General features: G+C 35.9%; 1 protein-coding gene across 2 annotated transcripts in view; it reads left to right on the top strand.

The window, feature by feature from the left end:
• Window positions 1-1,494: 1,494 nt before the first annotated feature.
• Unc13c (unc-13 homolog C) overlaps window positions 1,495-25,066 on the top strand; it is a 539,205-nt gene continuing 515,633 nt past the window's right edge. For both annotated transcript variants that reach the window (XM_076848586.2, XM_076848585.2), the window contains exon 1: window positions 1,495-4,486. In XM_076848586.2, the coding sequence (XP_076704701.2) occupies window positions 1,495-4,486 (2,992 nt within the window). The remainder of the gene's footprint in view (window positions 4,487-25,066) is intronic.

A 25,066-nucleotide genomic window follows, 5' to 3' on the forward strand; every position in this document is an offset into this window, starting at 1 on the left:
CATTGATTAAAAAAAGGGTCAGTAGATTCCTAAAAAAATTTGCAGTTTATGATTTATGCTTTGGTGAATTGGGCAGATTATTTACTCATCCAAATGCATGCTTCAATACCAGCAAGGCTTTTGGCTGTTACTTTTATTCTGGAATTCATTTCAGTGATAAAATTTTCAATTCAAGTCAACAAAACTCGAATGCATAAAAGATACTGTATTAGTAAACCAGTAAAACTAGTAAAAAAAATCTGAATTTTTTTTTTCATGTAATTCAAGAAAATAGCCATTATAAAGATTATGTAGTTGTACGGTCACTTGCATTTCAACACAACACATTATAAAATTAACTCTAATCAACTAGTTCTTGATTATCTGTGTGCTTATTTTATCCATGGCACAATTTTTTAATGTGTGTGATTTGGAACCCTATCTGCTGTCATGGTCCCAACCCCAGCATGGGTTTTCAGCCATCCACAAGGAGTTTGCAGTGGTTGATCAGCCTGGTTCTGCTGCCTCAAGCCACAGATTTTCAAAATTTGTATGTATCACCTGAAGTTTCAAATATATTTTACTATTGTTTATTTACTATTTTTACAATGCCCAATCTGATGTATCCTTAATTTACTTTCAAGTCATGATATTCCATTGACAAGTTTGGTACCTATGTAAGAACTATTTTTTTCTTGGTACTTATTTAGCATATGAAATAATTTGGATTACTTTAATAATTACTTAAGAAATTACCAATCATTAAATAGCTAGAAATGTGGAGTTTATTTGTATAAGAAAAAATCTTTCATACATGAATCATATAAATTTTCTTAATTTAAAAAATCTGGGGGAGGGAGACTATACTTAAATTTAAGTCTCTTTGTTTCTGTGAATAAAAACAATTTTAGGAAAGGAAATAAAGTAGAAATGGCATTAAGAAGTTAATATGACTTGAATTGTCATTTTAATTTTTTTCTTCTTATTTGTTCTTTTAGGTATGAATTGTTATTCTATTAGCATATTTTTAAAAATAGTCTTTATTACCTTTTATTACCACTTTAATTATGTCCACCCATAAGTGATTTAGGAAAAGACAAAAATGTCTAAGAAAATTTGTATTTAAATTCAGATATTCCCTTGACCTCTCTGCAATTTTTTCATGCATGATGTGTCACAAATACTTTTGGAAAAATTCAGAAGTGGGATGAATTAAGGATTGAATTCTTATATTCATTTTAACATTCTTTTCTTTTCAGACAGGACATGAAGATATGTGGAAATAAGATTCGTGAATCCCTTCCTCCAGGAATGTCTTTCACAAATGGAGCTTCATTACTGGTTTTCACTGGACATTGACCTTGTGGCAGAGCCACAACTGCCTTTCCTGCTATTTTCAATGTTTCACAGAACATTTGAATAGTGAATAGTGATGCTTGCCTTGGCTTTACCGATTTTCATCCCAATACCTTGTTTACTTTGTTGGGGCAGAAAAGCTTGCACTAATTTCTCTCCATGGTGGCTAATCTTATCAAGAGCTTGATTTTACCTTATATACATAAGCTTTGCAAAGGAATGTTTACAAAGAAACTGGGGAATACAACAAAAAAAAAAGAGAATCATCAGCAAAAAAAGAATCAAGATTTTCATACTGCTGGCCACACCAAACCCCCCAAATTTTCTAATACCTTAAAAAGCACTGTAAAGAAGATTGCAAAGTGTTCGTCCACTCGCAACTTATCTACTGAAGAAGACGAGACTAATAAAGACTTTTCCCTCTCACCAACATTCAGTTACCGAGTAGCTATTGCCAATGGCCTGCAAAGGAATATTAAAGTAACCAACGGTGATAATGAGGATCTGTTTCAAGAGCTATCTTCAGTTGAGAGCTCTTACTCAGAATCATTAAATGAACTAAGGAGTAGTACAGAAAACCAGGCACAATCTGCACACACCATGCCAGTTAGACGCAACAGGAAGAGTTCCAGCAGCCTTGCACCCTCTGAGGGCAGTTCTGATGGGGAGCGCACTCTGCATAGCTTAAAACTGGGAGCTTTACGAAAGTTGAGGAAGTGGAAAAAGAGTCAAGAATGTGTCTCCTCCGATTCAGAGTTGAGCACCATGAAGAAGACCTGGGGAATAAGAAGCAAATCTTTAGACAGAACTGCCCGGAACCCAAAGACAAATGTTCTAGAACCAGGATTCAGTTCCTCTGGCTGCATTAGCCAAACACATGATGTCATGGAAATGATCTTTAAGGAGCTTCAGGGAATAAGTCAGATTGAAACAGAACTCTCTGAACTACGAGGGCACGTCAATGCTCTCAAGCACTCCATTGATGAGATCTCTAGCAGTGTGGAGGTTGTGCAAAGTGAAATCGAACAGCTACGTACAGGGTTTGTCCAGTCTCGGAGGGAAACCAGAGACATCCATGATTATATTAAACACTTAGGTCATATGGGTAGCAAAGCAAGCCTGAGATTTTTAAATGTTCCTGAAGAAAGATTTGAATATATTGAAAGTATGGTGTACCAAATTCTAATAGATAAAATGGGTTTCTCAGATGCACCAAATGCTATTAAAATTGAATTTGCTCAGAGGATAGGACACCAAAGGGACTGCCCAAATGCAAAGCCTCGACCCATACTTGTATACTTTGAAACTCCTCAGCAAAGGGATTCTGTCTTAAAAAAATCATATAAACTCAAAGGAACAGGTATTGGAATCTCAACAGATATTCTGACTTATGATATCAGAGAAAGAAAAGAGAAAGGAATTCCATCTTCCCAGACATATGAGAGCATGGATATGAAGTTATCTACTCCAGAGCCCAAAACCAAAAAGAACAATTGGCAGTTACCTGATGACAGTGATGGAGAGCTGGAATCTGACTTCAATAGAAACAGTTATGCTGTGCTTTCTAAGCCAGAGTTTCCAACAAAAGGAAGTACTTCCAAGTCAAGTTCCAAATCACACAGTGCCAGATCTAAGAATAAAACTGCTAACAGCAGCAAAATTTCAAATAAATCAGATTATGATAAAATTTCCTCACAATTGCCAGAATCAAATAACTTGGAAAAGCAAACCACAACCCAATATGCAGATGCAATGCCTCTCTGGCATTCACAGAGTGATTTTTTCACTGCTAAACTTAGTCGTTCAGAATCAGATTTTTCCAAATTGTGTCAGTCTTACTCTGAAGATTTTTCAGAAAATCAGTATTTCACTAGAACTAATGGGAGCTCCCTCCTGTCATCTTCTGACCGGGAGCTTTGGCAGAGGAAACAGGAGGGTATACCCACCTTGTATGACAGTCCTCAGGACCAGCGTTTCGTTGAGAGTACTCAGGGTGTCCAAGTGCACAGTGAAATTGAGAACACAGAAACTGTGGATAGTGGAATGAGTAATAGCATGGTGTGTCCATCTGGAGACCAAAGTCATTACAGTGATTCTCAGCTCTCTTTACATGAGGATCTTTCCCCATGGAAGGAATGGAATCAAGGAGAGCAAGGAACTGATTTAGGTTTAGACTCATCCACCCAGGAAGTGTTTGATTATGACACAAACAGTTTATCTGACCAACAGCTGGAAGTCTTCAATAAAGACCTAGAAGACTTGGGAAAATGCCATAGTGACCTACAAGATGACTCTGAAAGCTATGATTTAACCCAAGATGACAACTCTTCTCCATGCCCTGGCTTAGATAATGAACCACAAGGCCAGTGGGTTGGCCAATATGATTCTTATCAGGAAACTAATTCTAATGAGCTGTACCAAAACCAAAGCCAGTTGCCCATGATGTATCGAAGCCAAAGTGAACTGCAAAGTGATGATTCAGAGGATGCCCCATCCAAATCTTGGCATAGTCGATTAAGCATTGACCTTTCTGATAAGACTTTCAGCTTCCCAAAATTTGGATCTACACTACAGAGAGCTAAATCAGCCTTGGAAGTAGTATGGAACAAAAGCACACAGAGTCTTAGTGGGTATGAGGACAGTGGCTCTTCTTTAATGGGAAGATTTCGTACATTATCTCAATCAACTGCCAATGAATCTAGTACCACCCTTGACTCTGATGTCTATACAGAGCCTTATTACTACAAAGCAGAGGATGAGGAGGACTACAGTGAACCAGTGGCTGATAATGAAACAGATTATGTTGAAGTCATGGAACAAGTCCTTGCTAAGCTAGAAAACAGGACTAGTATTACTGAAACAGATGAACAAATGCAGGAATATGATCACCCTTCGTATGAAACACCTTATGAAACCCCACAAGATGAGGGTTATGATGGCCAGGCAGATGATGTAGTTAGTGAAGGAGAATTGGAACCCTTACATGAACCAGCATCTGAAATGGAAATAAGAGAAGATGAAAACCAAAACATACCTGAGCCTCCAGTGGAAATCACAAAGCCAAAAAGAATCCGTCCCTCTTTCAAAGAGGCAGCTTTAAGGGCCTATAAGAAACAAATGGCAGAGTTGGAAGAGAAGATCCTGGCTGGAGGTACTCACGTTTAAATGCTACATTATGAATTAATCATGTTTCGACTTTAACTATTGCTGCTTAGAGCATGATCTGTTTACCTGGATAAAGAGTGTACTTGTGATGAATTTGCATGTCTTTTAGGAGGATTTTATTTTGTGCAGCTAGCTCTCCCAGCAAGTTTGGCTTGATAATCTAAAATAAAAATATATTTCAAATAGGTTATTTTAAATGGGCTCCAAATTTAACCCTACTCATTGGAATAGGATTCTTCTGCTAGACACAAACCTCATTTCATATGAACCAACTGTGGCATCAGTTGTCAAGAAAATGAGGAGTGAAATCAAAGGACAACCCCTTAAGACAACAGCTGGCTGTCTGCTTCTTGGTTTCATTAGGTTTATAGGGATGCAGAGAAAGGTTCAGTTAATCTTAAAAAAAAATTGAGAAGTTGGAATTTTAACTACTCCTACCATCCAACTTACAGTTTGGAGCATGATGGTAGAAAGAGTTGGGTTTGCACAGCCAATGCTAGCCAGCCCAACCAGGAACTTCCTTACCACCTACTGATGCAGCTGAGGGAGAACAATAAAGCCAAACCCTCAGACAATGCCTGATGAGTGGCCACAAGTCATACTTTAAAGACAAATTAGTAAGGGAATAGAACAGTGAAGCTTCCTCTTTGAGAGAGGAGTAAAATTCTCTTCCCCATTATGGAAATGAGAAAAGGACTTTATCTAGCACTTTTTCTTAATTTCCTGGGGGAACAATTTTGGATTATATACTTGGTAGCTGTATATAAAAATATGAGTTTAGTGATTTTTTTTTGTCAAACTTCATCAGTATTCACAACCTTTGTTTGCATGCTTATCACTTTATCTCAAATATTTATTCCATATAATATTTTATGAAGGCATGTATTTTTGTTATCAGGTTTACTTGCTTTTTAAGCAATAATGCCATAATATTTTACTTACTTTGTAGCTGATTGCAGCTTCTTTGCCTTAACCAAAGCTGTGATCAGACATTCCTCTAAACTAGCTATTTTCTGGTTAACATGGATGAATTACTGAATAATCAAACACCATTGTTGTTAAACTGTTTCAAGCCCTAAGAAAATTGAAATAACAATTAGGCTTCTCTATTCTAAAAATCTATCTGCATGACACAAGACAGCTTAGGTAATTTAAAGAACAATGTAAGTCAAGGGAATCTTGGGTGCATTGGCTGTGATGGTTAGTTTGTATGTTTTTTCAGAGAGGCAGTATTTAACTATATTTAAAGCTGATTTGAAAATGCAAATTAAATTTTATGTAAAAACAACTTATATCAAAAGAATATCTATCTCACATTAGAGTGATTTTTGGTGGTTAGCTGTCCTTATTGCTGAAACTAAGCTGATAATTTCTGAGATAGAAGCCAGACGTTAGTTTGACATTGTTGCTTATTCATTGTTGATTGAGAGAAGTCTACTCAAGGATAAATTAAGACTAAACTTTCTGTGATTGTGTGTGTGTTATGATGTAATAGATGAATGTTTTAATATCCACTGACTAAGGTATCTGTTCAAAATGTTAGTCAATATCATAAATAGGACCAGACCATAAATTTTTAAAAAATAAATAAATTTTCAAATTTTAAGAAGAAAACCATGATTCAACAATGGATCACTGTCCAACTTTTAAAAATGAGAAGATCCTGCCATTTATTACAGCAAGGGTGAAACTGGAGAACATTATGTTAAGTAAAATAAGCCAGAAACAGAAATAAATATTGCATGCTCTCACTTATATGTGGAATCTTTTTTAAAAGTTTAAATATATAGAGGTAGAGAATAATACAATGAGTGGGATAGATGGAGGAAGAAATGGTTGATACATTGAGAGAATACAAAATAGCAGATAGGTAGGATGAACCAGGTCTAGGAATCTGATATATAACATGAGGGCTATAATTGATAATAGTTACTATAGCCATGTTGTATGAGTCAATTATCACTGTTTATACACACACACACAGGACAAAGATATGAGATGATAGATATGTTAATTTGCTTCAAAATAATAACCACAATTCTCATTATGTTGTAAGCTTTAAATATATACAGTAAAATGTATTAAAAATTAAAAAATAAAAATTCCAAATTAGTGAGCCTCTACAAAGTAGATCATTACTGGTAATGACCTTCTACTAGCTAACAAACCTAGTCATATAGTGGCATCTCTTGAAAACATAAATGTACTTGGTTAACTGTGTGTCACCAGTGTAAGGGTTCTAAGACAGAGAAAATAATCTTCTGCCATTGATCTGACTCAATAGGCCCGGCAAGAGAGAACTTAGACCCCTCCACCATCTTGGAACTTGGATTGTTGTCATCCTATGTGCCAACTTTGAATGGAATCTGTTGGGATATTCTCTGTCCTAGAGGATCAGCACACACATCTTTAAGATGCTCTCTGGTTAGTGAAAGGCACCAGATTGACTACCCAGGAGGCTGCAGTAGCCTAGATTTTAAAGGCCATCGCTGCTCCCCTTGGCAACAGTCAGGCAGTTTTCCCATCCTGTGCTACCAATATGCTTCAGAAGGAAGGGCGGCCAAAGAAGGACATTTTCCAGGCCCTTTCCCTGCCCAGAGCATTCCAATGAGATGCCAATTGTCATGATGTTTTCTGTGCCCATGGCCATCTGCTTGTTGAGTGTTGAGCAGATGCCAACAGATAATTCTCTCCATGGCTACCCAGTGGTCATTAGGTAGCAGTGCTATCTTTTCTTTATTTCTAACCTGGCCAGATTGGACCATAAAGATCTTGCTCTAAGGTTCTCTGTGAGATGCTATTCCCTTCACATAGATTTATGAACTTATGGCTAGGTATTTGAATTATTAATTTCAACTCTTGTTTGAGGGTCTGGAAGACAAGAAAACCCTAATTTTTTGTAGATGTGGATAGTTAGTGATAGTGTTCTTGAGGACCTTCACTTTGAGCATCATTCTAATAGGGTAAGGGATTTTAAAGTGTTTATGGCCAGATACTTATCCATGAAGTAAAATTCTTCCCTCGTTGCTGAGCCTTGCTGAATGGCACCAGCTGACCTAAAATAAATACCACAATAGGGACTTTCTTATCCTTACTTCCAGCCTTTTATCACCTACCATATGGAATTTACTCTTGTCTCTGAATTCCTATGTCCCTGATTCCTGTGGCCCTGGATTCCACCTTATATTTATGTACATTTCTCATTTTGTCTTCTAAACTTTTAACCAGAGGCAGGGGAGTCTTTTCTTTTTCATCTTTTTATTTGTACTATATGCTGAGATTACAATGAGTTAATATGTGTTGAATGAATACCTGAATGGAGGTTGGAAGGATACTAAATGAAAAGCACCAACTTTCAAGTCAAATCCAAATTCAAACTGTGGCCTTTCATTGCTAAGGCTATGAAGGTGTTCGGAGAGCTCAGAAAAATGCTAGAGATAAAAACTTGTTAATCAGCAGCATTACGATGTACTAGCACTCTTCAGGCAGTTTGCCTGTTTTCATTCTTTCACTTCTTCAACCACCACTGTGAATTCGATTCTGTTATTATCCCACTTTACAGGTCAGAAAACTGAGATGCTACAAACTTACATAACTCACTCAACCTCATACAACTAATAAGTGGTACATCCAGAATCAAGTGGATGGGTATTTTGGACATTTAGAGCAGCTATATGCTTCCTCACTTCCAAGGTTCCATTTTACTCATGGTTTAGTTGGAAAAACATAATTAAAGCTAGAGAAAAGTTTCTGCCACTATGTTTATTTCAATTTAGGATTTTCATGAGAAGCCAGTACTAATATGATAGGCACTAAATTCTCTGGCACACTGAGGTATTGATATAAAATAGCTCATTCTGTTTGTCTACTTCAAATATTTGGTCCATTTTATAAACAAAAGTTTGAAGTACTCAGTAAATATTATAGAACATCTTTCTTTTGTTGCAGGGGAAGGGTTCTGGCCACAGACACTCAGGGGTACTCTACTACTGAGCCACACCCCCAGCCCTATTTTGTATTTTATTTAGAGAAGAGTCTTGCTTAGTTGCTTAGCACCTTGGTTTTGCTAAGGCTGGCTCTGAACATGTGATCCTCCTGCTTCAGCCTCCCAAGTCCCTGGAATTACAGGCATGTGCCCTGAACCTGGCTTAGAACATCCTTCTTAAAGGATGATATAGTTCAAGTCTGAAAAGCTTTACCTGTATTTAAAGTCTAAAGTCAGAAATAATTTTCCTAGAAGAAAAACAAAAATTTTGTTCTTTACGAGGCTGTGACATTATAATTATCACAATTACTAATGTATTTCATGGTGCATATTTTGTTTTCTTAGTGGCTATAGGACTTTGTGATAATATTCTGGTTCCACATAAGAATAAGACATTAAATACAGAACAATTTCCCAAGGTTGATTCTTTATTATGTTGAACCTAGTGTATCTCAATCTGACTGGTTGTTAGAATCATCTGGGGAGCTTTTTTTTTTTTAGAGAGAGAGAGAGAGAATTTTAATATTTATTTATTTTTTAGTTTTCGGCGGACACAATATCTTTGTATGTGGTGCTGAGGATCGAACCCGGGCCGCACGCATGCCAGGCAAGCACGCTACCTCTTGAGCCATATCCCCAGCCCTCATCTGGGGAGCTTTTATGGTAGTTGTTCCGGTGGTGGTGTTTTAAATTTACCAAATCACTGACCATTATGATTTGGTGATCCTATAGTAGGGCCAGAGATATGTATTCAAAATTGTGTGAATTGCTGGGTGCAGTGGTGCATGCTTGTAATCCTAGCAGCTCGGGAGGCTGAGGCAGGAGAATCTAGAGTTCAAAGCCAGTCTCAGCAAAAGCAAGGCACAAAGCAACTCAGTGAGACCCTATCTCTAAATAAAATACAAAATAGGGCTGAAGATGTGGTGCCCCTCAGTTCAAGCCCCAATACCCCACCCAAAAAAGAAAAAAAATTGTATGAATTATTTATGGAATATATATGCCATTATAATAAAACCACCACTACCACACAATGCACAATTAAAAACATATTAAAGAACATTTAAGTTAAAAGTACAGTATATAGAAGAGACATTTATACTCCCATGCATTGCAGCATTATTCATGATAGTCAAGAAACAGAAATAACCTAAGAATCTATGAGCTGATGTATGAATAAAGAAAATGTGGTACTATGTAACAAAAAATTGATTTACCTGCCAGCAGATTTGTCAGCAGAGCTACAATTACAAACTGTTCTTCCAAATCATAAACCAGTACTCAAGCCATCAGACCATTCTACCACTTTACATGATACCACAGGCAACATGATTGATTATTCAGGTATCATTTCTATGCAACCTGAAGTAAAAGAAATTGTTTACTATATGTCATAGTGGCAACAAGAAATGACAGACTGACTGTTATTCTTATTTTCCAAAGATGTAGATTAAGTGTTCCATTTTCTTAGTGCCTTTTCTGATGCTTACAATTTTGAGTATAGCCTATGGTTTTAGGTTTTATACTTTTGTTTCTCAGTTATAGGAGGAACAAAAGTGGATAGTACCCACACATGCAAACACAAAATGGAAATTTACTTAGGGCTTAATATAGTGGTATTTTACAATCTTAAAGAACTGAATAGGAGGGCTGGGGATGTGGCTCAAGCGGTAGCGCGCTCGCCTGGCATGTGTGCGGCCCGGGTTCGATCCTCAGCACCACATACAAACAAAGATGTTGTGTCCGCTGAAAACTAAAAAATAAATATTAAATTCTCTCTCTCTCTCTTTCTCTTTAAAAAAAAGAACTGAATAGGAAATTCTGAAATTGATCAAAATGCACTTAACTAACATTAACTGACTACTTTAAAAAGTTCACCATCATATATGTTGAATCCTCATGAAATATCCAAATGAGAGGGACTATACAAAGTTCCCCAATTTTTCTTCCTTCAAAGTAATTGCCAGTAGTTGTATAGACTGTGAAACTAGCATAGGACTCATTTTTGCCCCAAGGTTTTGGAATCCTCTTCTGGTACTCTCTGCATAACAACATGTCCTTAGCTACCTGTGAATGTTTTTGCTTTTTTCACGGAAAAGTAGAACACCTATTCCGTAATACATGCTTTTACACTGTTTCAAGAGTATTTCTGTGTTGAATTCTACAAATAGTGACTTTGAGATATTAAAATATATGTCTCATCTGGGTTCACTTTAAAAAAAAAAATAGATTCCCTGATGCAATCTCTAGTTGATTCTGATACAAATTGACTCCTGGATCACATTAAGAATTTGCTTCATAGTTCGTGGTGAATAATGCATCCTAAATATTTTCATTCTTTCTTGAGTGATGTAATTTACTCCTTGAGTCACTATCTGTGTGGTAATTATCCCAATTAGTGTCTTTGGGCTAACATTTCTCCTCTTCAAAACTGAACTATTATATACAATTATTGTTTCACTCTTTAACTCATGGACTAGTTTGGTCCTTTTAAATAAATATTTAATTATCTGACTTGGCATTTGGGTTATAGTAATAACAAATCTTACATGGTCTCATCATCATTAAGTAGATGATATGAAGTTAATTTGTAAGAATTACTCAAAGAGATAATTTTAAACTTTGATAACTGCTATAGAACTAAATACAAAGTGTTGAGAGAGCATTTGATAGTTTAGATGTTAGAAAGTTTCCTTGAGAGAATGATATTTGGTCTGAGATCTGAAGAATGAGTACACTAAACTAAGCTAAGACAAAGGGAAAAGAGCATTGGAGTCAGAGTAAATGGCACAGACTCAGGGTCCTGAAGCAAAAAAATTGTATGACATGACAGATTTCAGGAACTGAAAGAAAGCCAGGTGTGGCTGGAGTAACACAGCAATGCAGAGAATGGTGTAAAAAAAAAAAACAAAAAAAAAAAACTGGTGCAATGATCAGAGGGCGGATTTTTCTGAATCTGGTGGATCCCTTGGTAATTGTCTTTCTTTTTTCCTCCTAGAAGCCACGAAAAGACAGTGAAAATCATTTGCGTAATGAATAGTAGGAGTTACATCAAATACAATATTCTACAGGCTTCAAATTCAAAAGGTTTAATGCTGCATACTTTTTTCCCACCATATCCTTAACCTGATTGTCTTCCTGATTCTTCTACATTGACAAATGGCACTACTATCACTCTGTTTGCTCATGAATCATCCTCCTTGGCTCTTTCCTTGCCACGCTGTGTGGACATTTGCCCTTTTATTTTTGGCTGCCTAGAGTCTGCATTCCTTTTGGACTTCCCCTTAGTAGTTAATCGGAGGGAATTAGTGTGTTCTTTTACAAAACCAAGGGAGCTAGATATCTTTTCCTATCCCTTGGTAGCCATGCCTTGAGCATGTGGCAAATTCAGCTAACTGAAAGCTCCTGCCTAGAACTCTGAATTTGGAGGGAGTAATGGGAAAGAGGGCAAATTAGGAATTATTCTTTAGTGTGTACATGGAGCCATGTGTCCAGGCCAGGGTTGCAGTCACATGTTACTTAGGTGTCAATAGTGGGAAACCAACTATAGTGTGCCTTGGCTAGTTTCTGTGTCTCTTTGATGCCAATATCTCAAATGGAATTCTTCAAACTTACAGTTGATTCTCTCTATGATCTACTCAAAGACCTTTTATTAGCAAATATGAATTTTGCTGTGTGAGGCACACATCACCTTGGATTCATTCACTTCAGACGTGCTAGCGTTTTTACCTCTAATTATCTTTCAAAAACAGCAAATTCTCTTTTTTGTGTGTTTTTGTATGCCTAGAGAGATGTTTATTTTAATGAGCTGACTCAGATCATTATGGAATCTATCAAGTCCAAAATCTGCACAGTGGCCCACATGCTGAAGAGCCAGGCAAGAGTCTATGCTACAGTTCAAGTCCGAAGTGTATCTTCTACATAGTTCACCCTTGCTAAAGAAAGTTAAAAACAGGAAATTCTTAACCTGCATTGATTCTCCACTAGTTCTAGCAACTACCATCTCTAAATAGTTCTAACTAAATTCTTCTAATTAGTCTTCCTGTCTCTATGCCTCCCCTCTCCCAATCTTTGATTTTGCTGTATCCATAGGTAAATATAAATCTACAAAACCATTAAAATGTCTTAGTATTACTTTAAGGAAGGGTTTCAAGCAAGCAGTGAGCCCATGGTACTGAAAAGGTCTCTTTCCTTCTTGCATCCATCACTGGATGCAAGTCCCTGCAAGGCAGGTGCAGTACCTTGGACCACAGGCATCTTTCCCAATGTGCACCTAGAGTTAACAAGGATCAAGGCAGTGAGTGGTTAAGAGCATGCCCTCTAGAGTCGTGATCATTGGCAAGTTAATTAACTTCTCTGTGGCTCAGTTACCTCATTTAAAAAATGCAGACAATAATATACCTCTATGTGATTAAAATAAAATAAATATATAAAAATAAAATAAATATATAAAAATATGATAAGATTTCAGCCAAACCAGTAAATCAGTGGGGAGGCAACCTATCTAAAAGGCACAGTGACTTTTTCTGTTGAAATTAAACTATTTCTGAGAAATATGATCCAGAAGCCAAATGCTGTAATTATCTTCCTATTTTTTAGCTGTACTAAAATAGCCATCCAGAATGCATTCTGGGAAGTGATCAATTATGTTATTATTTCTATGGTTTCAATCCTTGAAAGACTCTGGGCACAGGCAGCTTGGTGGAACTGGATATAACATTAATCATCACTTTATTGATGTTTTCATAAAACCATGCAATTGCCTGAACTCTCTTGCTTGTTAAATGCTTTCCGAGGGCAGTATCAATGCAGAGATCCAAATAAGTCCATCAAGATTTATCAAGTGCCCAGTAGTGTGATGAACTCTGGATTAGGGTATGGGAATGTAGAAAACTCATGATAAAAATAATTTGGATTCTTTCCTTCATACAATTACAGTCTGGTTCAAGTTAGTTCAAAATTACTTCTTTAGCTGACTGTTGAGAGGCATGTGGATAATTATATATTACAATTCATATATTTATTAAAATATTTATTAGCATTTACCTGAATCTATAGTGTGAAAGACATATGGTTACAGTTAGAAGAGAAGACAGAAAAATAATTAAATAACTGGATGACTAATGGTATTACAATTTAATTGTTATTTATTTGCTATTGATTATTAATAATAATCTTAGAAATAAATGAAGTCATAAAATAACTAACATTTAGTCAGCCTAAACTGAGTGAGCACAGAAGTAAGTACTTTGCCTGAATTTTTCCACTGACATCTCCATAAGACTTCAGGAGGTACAGCAGATGTCTCCAGAACCCCATGTGGTCCTATTCAACCTTCCTCTGATTTGAGCAGCAGCTGTGATAGACCATAGCATCAATCATGTTCAACTCAATCTTTCTCTCAAATGGGCACCTACCTTTGTTCAGATTTCAGCTTCAGAATCTTCCCTGATGTTGAGGGATTCACTGCAGCAAACCTCAACCAGTAGAAGACAGCAGATGCTGCACAATACCTGTACTTTTTCATCCTTCCAAGGTCCTACCTTCAGTGCTCCCCACTGAACACACCTCTGGAGAGTGTAGCCCAGTCAAGCCCTTATTGTCTGCAGTAGTCACCTCATTAATGCACCCTATGTTGGCCTTTTTTCTTTCTCTGCCTCATTCTAGATCCTCATTCCTTATTCCAGGGACTACTTTTCCCCAAACCTAACTATCATTATTCCCTTATTCCAGGTCTTACTTTTAGCAGGACCCAGATTAAGACCTGAAGTCATGACTATTAATATGTTCATTTTGATGATGAGAATACAGAGCCACAGGCCACTGAACTGAATGTCACTTACCTTGTTGATGCACCAAAACGAGGTTCAGATATCAGCCCTTTCTGTTAATTGTTATACAACCTCTTATAAACAATATGAAGCAAACTGTGAAAAGGCCTAATTAATTGCTATCCAGATGCCCAGATTTGAGAGCATTTAGAGATAATTTCAGTTAGTAAGACCAATTGTGTTAGAAATTATTTTTTTGTTTCAGTAGTAAGTGAACAAAACCACATTTGTATATGTTAAAAGGCATTAGGATAAAATTGAGTGGAAAAAATTGTGATGTCCATCATCTTTTTTCCTCTTTTTCTTATCTTGATGGTACTGCTATTAAAAAAAATACCAAGTATGTGTAATCCATAAGGAACAAATTTCTTTTCATAGTTCTACAGGCTGAGAATTCTAAGATCAAGTCAATAGCAAGTGCAATTGTCCAGTGAGGGCTGCTCTCTGCCTCCAAGATAATGTCTTGTACACTTTGTCCTCCAAAGTATAGGAACACTGGGTCTTCACATGGCATAAAGGGGAAAAAAAAACATAAAAAGGAATGGACTCCCTCCATCAACCTTTAATAGAGGCATCTCATCTGATTCATGAGGGCTCTGCCCTGATGACTCAATCACCTCCAAAGATTTTTACCCCACGTACTGTTTCATTGGGATTAAATTTCAACATGAAATTTAGAGGGGATTAAAAGCATTCAAACCATGGTGTTTCCATTTTCCCTTCCCTCTCACTCCCATCTTCTCAGCAGCAATGCTGTGTATCTTCCAGCATCTGGTGAGCCAGTTACTCTCTACTGTATCCCCCCATCTTATATTATTACTTTGTGAAATGACTCTAATATTTATTGTAATTGATTTTCAGCTAATAAGCTGTATCACCTGGGGATGTTTGCAATTTTTTTTTCCTTTTCTCTTCCCTTATATAATGAAAGACAAAGACTTTCCTGCTGATAAAGGCAATTCAGCCATTGAGAAGCCTGTAGGGTACAGTTTATGGATTTAAGAGTTTGTACAGATATCCTGAAATCACATCATTTTAGCAACTGAGCACATGTAAGATTTGGCTTGGATGAAATAATCTTTAAACAATTTGAAGCCTCAACATTTTGAGGTAGAGTTAGTACTGATCAAAGGACATGGAAAAAAATAGAACATCAGTTCTGTACCAAATGTTTGGGAAGGGGCAAATATTGAGTGGGGAAGGAGGCTGAGAAAAGGGAGGTACCATGGTTCGAATGTTTTCATGCCCTCTAATGTTCATGTGAAACTCAGTCACCATTGCAGCAGTATTAGGAAGTATAGACTTTGGGAGGTGTTTGAAATAATAAGGGCTCCTCATGAAGGAGATGGGGTGCTGTTATTAAAGTTTGTGTGTTTTCCTGTGTACACACTGCATGCATGCATAATGACCTAACTGTACTTACTGATAGCTGGGCAAATGGTTTTCACTGATGCCTTTTATAGATACAACATTAATAAAGATCAGATACTGTAAAATTTTATATGGTTGCATAAAATGCACCATAATTATGGCCAAGTATTATCTATTTTACAAACTTACATTATTGTTAAAACCAATTATTACACAAAACCAATTTTTTGAATATCACTGGTGAATTTAAAATAAAAATTGTAGTTGTAGATAGGCAGAATGCCTTTGTTTGTTTGTTTTTATGTGGTGCTAAGGTTTGAACCAATGCCTCACACATGACAGCCTCATCCCATCACTAATGAAATCTGATGTCAATTTTGTTTGTTACCACACTGACTCTTTATATAGGCACTTGATTCTTATGATCTGCTGCTTAAGCAACTTGTTTTTCTTTCCATCATGTAATCATTGGGAGTATTAATTAGAAAGATTTCCCTTTCTTATGGCAAAGATATGACTCCATGTGTATGAAGACTTAAATGAGTATAGGAGGAGAAAATATATCTACATTCTAGTTCAACTCAGATGGTTGCTATGTCTTGAGTTTAATCATGATTGTGATTGAATTTTATTGGTAGTTTTGCCAGCTTTGTATTTTGAATTTTATTTCTTAATTTTTTCCATACTTTTTATTGGAGGTACATAATGGTGGGATTCATTGTTAGATATTCATACATGCACACAATACTAACAAAATAATTTGGCCAATATCATTTCCTAGTATTTCCACTTTTCCTTTCCTCCTCCCTCTATTGTTCAATTTCTGCATGAATGACTTAGAAAGAAAAGCATTTTGTGTGGAAGGCAGTCATTTCCATGTCAAGAAAAATCAAGTTAATTGATGGGAAAACACTCCTTTGATTATAGGCCTGAGTGAATGTAAGGAATGCTTGGACATGCTAGACGCTAGCTCCTGGATGAAACTTTTTTCACCTTGAGATTCTTCATTGCATTGTGGAACTGAAACCCACACTTGACATGTAAATAACTATTGAGTGTTGTTTACTTGTCATACTCTGCTTAGCACAAGGTATTGGGTTTTGAAGACTCTTTTAAAGTGCAACATCAGACAAGGGAAGACACGTAGATTTAATATGGCGTTTCTTAGACTCATGGGTTTTTAGGTTGTATGGCACCTTATAAATCATTTAGGCCAGTGCTGTCATTTACGACTTCAGGGAAGTGAAATTCTGGAGGGTTAATATGTTGGTCAAGATTACACAGGTATTAGAGAACTTACTAGAAACTGGTTTTCCTCAAGCAGTCAAATGAAATGAAAGGAAGCTTCTATTAAAATAACTGCTTCCTTAATGATGGCATAAATACATTAATAATAGGGCTAAATACCTCAGAGCTCATCTCCTAATTGATAGAAAGAAAGAAAGAAACACAAATGCAAAATAACCAGTGCCCTTCTATTTATCAATAATAGATGAAAGTCTGAAATGCAAACAATTTTAAAAAGGACAAGTTAAAAAAAATTGAAAAATGTTAAGAGAAATGTCATTTCTTTATTTCTTAGCTCCTAGTTTTCTCTGCTAGCTGATAAGAAAAGTGATTATTTAGTTTATGTTTCTAAATTTATCAATAGTATTGGAATTTGGGAACTGGAATGTTCTTGGAGATCATTGACTACTTGGGCTCAAGTCTGGATGCATGGCAACATCACATAGAAAAGATTTTATGTACTAGGGTTCTGTGTTTTCCCATCTGAGGATTCAAATTCAGTGGGCCTGGAAAAGGACTTAGGGATATGTATTGTTTGTAGGCTCCCCTAAGTTTCTGAAATTGGTCAAGTTGGAGAACATCCAGTATTATAATTCCCTTAGTAATTATAAATCAGCTCACACCTCTGTAATTTGTCTCTTTCATAGGAAAGTCATTTTAACTATTAATTCTGTTTCCTTCAAGCATTTGGGTAAATATAAGATGAGAAATGTAATTATTTGTTTTCCTTAGTAATTATAAATTCTTGAGCACTTTTAAAGTGCTAGTATCTCCTTGAACTGATAATAATTAATCTTTAAGAATACAGTGATGTGATATTCTACTTTGTATGTTTACTTAATTTACATTGTACATTACTATAAATTTTGTCATTTCTGCATACATACTAATGTCAAATTTGTTGATACAAAATTATGCACAATGTACTTGTGAGCTATTTTAAGACATTTTATAAGATAATTTTGACTACAAGTTCTTTTCTCCTTAGAAACTGCTTCGAAACCTTCTCCAAAGGCTAGGTACAACTTAACCATTTGCTGTATGTAGCAAACATTTTAAAGATAGGAGGGAGACCATAGAGCAAGAGGACAAGAGTAGAAAGAACTCAATTTATCAAATTCTTATAATCTGCAATTTGCTATGATGTAGAAATCTGAAACTTTTCTTCTCATGACTGCCTCAAAAGGCCCCCAGAAGAGTAGACACTGTGCAACCACTTTCAAGGATGATTTAACAGTAATTACTAGTTTTAAAGGAACATACCCTTTCTTTCATATGAATGATTCATCAGATATACATGCAAAAGGCTATTTATTCATCATGGCATTATTATGTGAAATACAAAACTTAAACATCCATAAAGAGTACTTGTTAAAAGTGCATAATGTGTCTGGACAAGGGATTACTCCACTTTCATCATAAAGATGAGGAATGTCCAACTGCTTGAGCTATATTAGGTTGAGAAAAAGCCAAGGTGAAGAACCTCAAGTCCTGTGACTGTGTGTGTGTGTGTGTGTGTGTGTGTGTGTGTGTGTGCTGTGTACGCATACATATAGATTTTACTTTATATCCCCTGTGTTTTTATTTTGAAAACTCACAGGAATGTATTATTTAAGTAATAAAACAAACCAAAATGTCTTAGTGATGGTGATGAGAATTTAGAAGTACTAAGTAAATACTAATTGCTAATTTACTGACTAACTCCATAAAAGCTCATTATTTCCTATAGAGATACTCCTCTGTATGGGAAGCTCTCTTCAAGTTCAACTGACCTTATTCCATTCATGTTAAATCTAAACCCCAATGCTGGACATCCACATCTTTGTTACTTGGGAAGTGACTGGTGCTCTGACTTTATGTACAAAAAAAATGCCTTTGCCACAGCTCCATCACTCAGAGGGGAATGTGGGAGCCAATTTCCACAGGTGATGAGAAGCTTTTCATCATCCAAGATGGCAGCAACACAAATGAGAATGAATGAGAGCATGATACTAGGAAGCAGAGACAAGTTTCCAAAAAGCCAAGCCACTCACAGAGAGGTTTCATACAGGGAAAAGGTATTAAATCAAAGACAGGAGGATTTATATTCTTAGATGAAGCCATTGGATGTCAGAACAAAGTAGGAAAAATGAAGATGGAGTCATAAATTCCTCTGTCTTAAGAAACAGGTCGTATAGTAATACTTTGGTGATACTTTGTAGTGTGGCCTCTGAGACTTATGGTTATAAAGAATTATTATTGCATGCTAACTTGAGAGATTTCCCTAAAACATAATCCCTTTCCTTTCTAGGGACACTGGCTTATCTCTACCTAATTTTGTTCTTCTGTGTTTCTTCCTAAAGAGGATTAGCATTTAAGAATTCAAACAACTAACCAAAAGATTTCCCAGAATATGAATATTTCAAAACTGAAAGGGCCTCAGTGTTTGTCTCATTCATCGATTCTCATCTGTGAATGCTACTATTGCTCGTGAATAGAGACCAGAGATGCTTTCCAGAGAACATAGGACAGATACCCTAGAAAATAATTATCTGGCTCTGATGGAAAAGTCCTCTTCTAGTTCAAATTCTTCAAATGGTGGAGAGAGAAATGAGCCTCAGGAAAGTCGAACATTTCCTAAAGGCATTAATGATTGTATCTCTTATTTGTTAACATTCAGAAGTTGTTATGTTTCAGTTCTTCAGATGCTTCTTTGGGGAGCACATTTCAATGTGCTGTTAATATGTTGCTCAGCCAGGAATCCACTCTAGACTTTGGTTTCAACAGACATAAAATAAATTTCTTGCCTTAGTGTGAAGCTGTCCAGGTAAATGTTCAAATAAATAATGACTTACTCTACTTAGTCTAATGAAATATTGTCTTTACTAAGTTGCCAGAAGCAGGCCACTCTGCCCACATAGAGGGCAGAACCTTCAAGACATTGAGTTTCATCTGAAAACTAAATATAATTTATTTTATCTTTTTTGGGCTACCAAAGGACAAGACTGGGGAGATCTATCCTGAATACTCTGCTTTCTTGTTAAAACCACATTCCTAACTCTTGAAAACAAATACCTGTCTTGAATCTAGCATCACTTCTTCTGCCTATTTTAATTACCAGCCCCACTATTTAGTATCCACATAATTTTTCAGGTTTCCTGTTTAACAAAAGTTGCACTTTTATATACTGCAATGATGTGATTAAAAGCAGGTGCTTCGTAGTAGTCAAAAAAGAGAATTGTTGCTCTTTGAACTCCACCGTGTGCCCTGGAAAAGTAGTGTAAACTTTCTATTCCCTGACTCTCAGCTGTAAAATTGGAACAAAATATTTTTATCATTAGATTATCATGTTAAAAAAAAAAAAATATATATATATATATATATATATATATATATATATATATATATAGGCTTACATCATGCTTATCATTTGGAAAATAATCAGAATATATCAATAACTATTTTGCTATTTTAGTATCTATTGATTACAGGAAAAAATTTTGAATTTCTTTATACTTAAAATGAATATACATTTTTATTATACTATACCAGATATATACATTTGATATATAGTTATAGATACCGCTTTCATAAAGTAACCACTAAACTGACTTCTAACAGGAAGATATAAGTTTGGCCTGTTCATGGACATAGTGGTCACATTAGAAAATAGTTGTCTGATTTATACAAGAGAGTCCTAAGAATTTGTCTCTATGTGTTCTAACACTATTTGATTAGGTTTACCACTTGTAGAAGTACTGAGGAATTTATTCATTTGGTGGAATTTATTTTTGTATCCTATTAAAGACAAATTTTTTCCCCCAATAAAACTATATCTGTGTACTATGTAAAGTTTAATCAATATAAGAATCTATGTTCATTTATCCAAAACTGAGAAGTATAAAAACAAGGATGATTTTTAAAATTTTTGTCTTAGAATGGAACTTTTGAACAAAGGCATTCCATTTTAGATATAATATTATATTAATTTAGATATAATATTTTAAAATTAATATTCACTTTATTATAGTCACAAGCATTTAAAAAACACACTTCCTTATATTTCTAAGTTAATGTGTATATCTTCCTCTATTTTAGATGCAATGTTTTTTTAAAAATCACTTGTTAGAATCAAGAAGACTCTAAATTAATGTTATATCCCATTTATAAATTAAATTAGTAAAACAATTTTGAAGTTTAAAAACTACAATTATACATAAAGCCACTTGGTTTCTTTTTAAGAATTATAACTGATACCAATAAGCAAAAGTTTCCTAAGTAATTAAGAATTTTTAAAATAATTAGAAGTTAAACGTATAAATATTTAGGTGGATACCAGGTTTTCTTGAGTATCCTGACACTGTTTAGAAACATAATTAAACTCTCTTTGAAGGACATCACAATTCTAAAATTAATTATTTTATGGCTTAATTTATAGTTCTAAACTCATGTTAGTTTTATAAATCAAATCATTCAAAATATTTCTAATACTTTAACTACTATTTTAGTTAGCTCTTTCGCTGCTGTGACTAAAGGACCCGACCAGAACAACTGTAGAGGAGGAAAGTTTATTTGAGGACTCACAGTTTCAGAAGTCTTAGTCCATAACAGGTGGGTTCCATTCCTCAGGGATCAAAATAAGGCAGGACATGATGGTGGAAGAGTGTGGCAGAAGGAAACAGTTCACATGTGATCAGAAAGCAGAGACAGAGACAGACTTCTCTTGACAGATATAAATACATACCCAAGGCACACCCCAATTCCCACCTCCTCCAGCCACGCCCTACCACTTCAGCCATCAGGGCTTTATTCACTGATTGGGTCAAGGCTATAATGCAATCATTTCTCCTCCAACCTTCGTGAATTGTCTCACACCTGAGCTTTTGGAGGACACCTCACATCTAAGCCTTAACAACTACTAAACATAGGTGCTTTCCAATTTCACAAAAACCATTTTCTGAAACTAACATGTATTTTAAGTCTGGTATGGATCTGATATATCCTATGATAACATCTCAGCCTTGCTGTTTAAAAGACAGTTGTTCTATCTCAGGCCTGTGGAGGTTGTATCAAGGAAGGTTTGGGGTCTAGGCACAGAATTTGGTTCTCCCCATGTCCTTACCTACTTGGAAACCTGCTTTTTATGGTTTCTGTAATAATGGAGTCCTCATGCCTTGTAGAAGTCATCACCCTCTCCTGGGTTCAGGTTATTGTTAGGTGTCATTTCTGTCTACTCCATTGATGTTGTATGTGTTCCTCTGCTTCATCAGGTTTTGCGTTTATTTGGTTTTCTTCATACAATTTAATGTTTTCATTATATGGCTCAAAACACATTTTATTTTCATTCCATCAGATATTTTACTTATGTAATACTTTTGAAATCTCATTTAATTTTATTGCCGGTTTTGAATTGTCAAATTTCTTTATTCCTTTCATGTGCTACCCAACTGGCAGGGCCACAGTGAGACAGAATGACAAGTCATTGGATGCTGCATTTCCCTTGGGTCTTTGGCTCCACAGACATAACACTGAAGGCAAGATAATGGCAGTAAAAATAATAATAACAACAACAACTACAAAGAATCTCTGCACACAGATATTACTACTGTTGACTTGGAGCATAACTGACCTCCAGTTCCTAAGACTAAAGTTGAGGACTCAGTTCTTAGACTTCTTATTTTTCTTCTATTTACACTTACTTTCTAACTGATTTCATGGTCCCATGACTTTAAAAGGCACTAACATGCTGATGTTGACCACTTTTATATTTCCTAGTACAGACCTTTCCTAAATCCTGTTACAATACAACTGTTTGCTTAACTGCTTCATTTGGATGTTCAGAATCTGGTTACTTGTGTGTCAATTACTGAGTCAATTACTTTATTCAATTTTCTTCTCAGTTCCTCATGTTCCTCTATCATCTCCATCTTGTGTTTCTGTAGTAACCTCTGAACTGATGTCTGTTTCTGCCCTTGACCCCACTGGTAGCTAGGGTGAGCATATTAATGTCAGAGCATATTATCTTTTCAACCTCTGCTCAAAACTCTATAATAGCCTCTCATTGTACTGAAGCAATCTCCAACCCTTATAGTTGTCTTGTATGATTTTCTCTTATTACCTCCACACAATCTTTTCCTTATCCCATTACTTAACCTACTCATTCAGCTCCAGTTCTTGCTTATGTTCCTCTAGCTGACCAGGGACATTCCTATCCTAGGGCTTTCCCAGAAACAGCACCTAGGATGAAGTGAATGCAACTAGTTTATTTTGAAGGTGATGTCAAGGTAACACTTTATGGGAGAGAGGAGATAAGTCGGAGATGGGAAGGAAGCTGATAAGAAATTTGTTTATGCTATATGCAAGTGGGCCCAATCCCACTAAATATCTGCATGACCTTGCTACTTAAGGTGTAGCTTGGAGACTGCAGCATTGGCTTTGCCTAGGAGTTTGTTGAAATGAGACTCCCAGGAATTGCAGGCCCCACTCAGAAAGGACTTTAGAGACTTCCTATGCACTGATTAATATTTAAGAAATATTGCTCTAAGTGACAGTGTTGAACATAATCTTTAAGGTATCCTAAACAAAGGCAGGGAAATGGAGGTGTTTTCCTCAATACCTTAGCTGATGGGTCAAGTCCTGCTTCCAAGCCATTAATTTTCAGCTTGCCTCATGTATTGGCTTAGCATGTTCTACAGCCTGGATATAAAGGCCTGCAGGAAGACAACCACAGGTAGCACCAATAGGAACCTAGTTTCCTTTACAAGAACGAATTGAGTATGTTCAGATTCCTCCCCATGCTATTCCCCAAGAGAGAAGCTGGAAGAGGAAAGAAGCTCAAACTTGCTTAGAGAAGACACAATTCTCTAGCCCCCATTTTGTGATTTAATCTCCAAATCAGCCTCAGAGTGAAAATAAACTGATACCGAAAAACTATCAGTGATAAATTCTTTTCATTTGATACTGTATGTAAAAAATAAGAAGTTTAGAAAATAAGAAAATTGTTTTGGCAATTATTTGAATTTAGGCTCCAACATTTGACTCTGCAGGTTTGTGATTTCTTGTAACGCCAAGCACAACTCCATCATGCTAAATTGAGATGTACAAGACCCAGTTGTGAAACAGTAGGCTTCCATAAATCTTACTAGCTAATCCTCTTCACCACTGACAGCACTATACCCTCCAGAACAGACATACTTCATCAGGGAAAAGTGTTAGAAATATTCCCTTATCCAGAACTGTGCCCAGTGATGGCCTTCTTCAACAGATGACATCAAATTATTCATATGGAGCCAGATGTCTCATGTGCATTTGAGAACAGTTATTTCATAGCTTTCTCAGAACTTGCCCTCAAGTTAAAACTATTTGGTACCACTGTCTCAACTGTGAAGGACATAGAGTTAGTCCTCCTGCCAATTAGAAATGCCATGAGAGTCTTCACATCTCAACTCTGAGAAATGTCATGGAATTCTGGCAAAAATTTTGAAAGATTCAAGTTACCATAGCTTCTGGTGTCTGAATTAGAGAATTATTCTGAATTCTTCTCTGATCTTAATCAAGTTTTCCTCAGGAATCATAGGCTAATTTGTAATAGACACTAATTAAGTCAAGTTAGGATTTAGCTCTTAAAATATATTAAAATGCATCTTAGGGAGATAAAAGAAGCAAAAAGTAAAACTATAACAATAAAGATAAAATCGTAACTTAGAGAAGTTGAAAATTTGATACTTTAATATGTATTTTCTCTTTTTGTGTGTATCCTCAGAGGCATTCAACTACTGAGCCATATCTCCATTTTTTCATATTTTTAATTTTATTTAGAGACAGAGTCTCACTGAGTTACTTAATGCCTCTCCACTGCTGAAGCTAGCTTTGAACTTTCAATCCTCCTACCTCAGCCTCCCGAGCCACTGGGATTATAGGAATGTGCCACCATGCCCTGCTTATGTTTTCTCTTTTGGGAATTTTACACATAGTAAAATATTAAACTTGCATATTTGGAACAAAATTTTTCCTAACATAATATTTATTCATCATCACTATTCATAGATTTTATATATATCGTGTGGTAAGTTGCCCTACATGATATCTTCATTTTTTAAATTTGCAAGATTTTCTT

The sequence above is a fragment of the Callospermophilus lateralis genome, chromosome 3, assembly GCF_048772815.1.
Source record: "Callospermophilus lateralis isolate mCalLat2 chromosome 3, mCalLat2.hap1, whole genome shotgun sequence".
Classification (NCBI taxonomy): Eukaryota; Metazoa; Chordata; class Mammalia; order Rodentia; family Sciuridae; genus Callospermophilus; species Callospermophilus lateralis.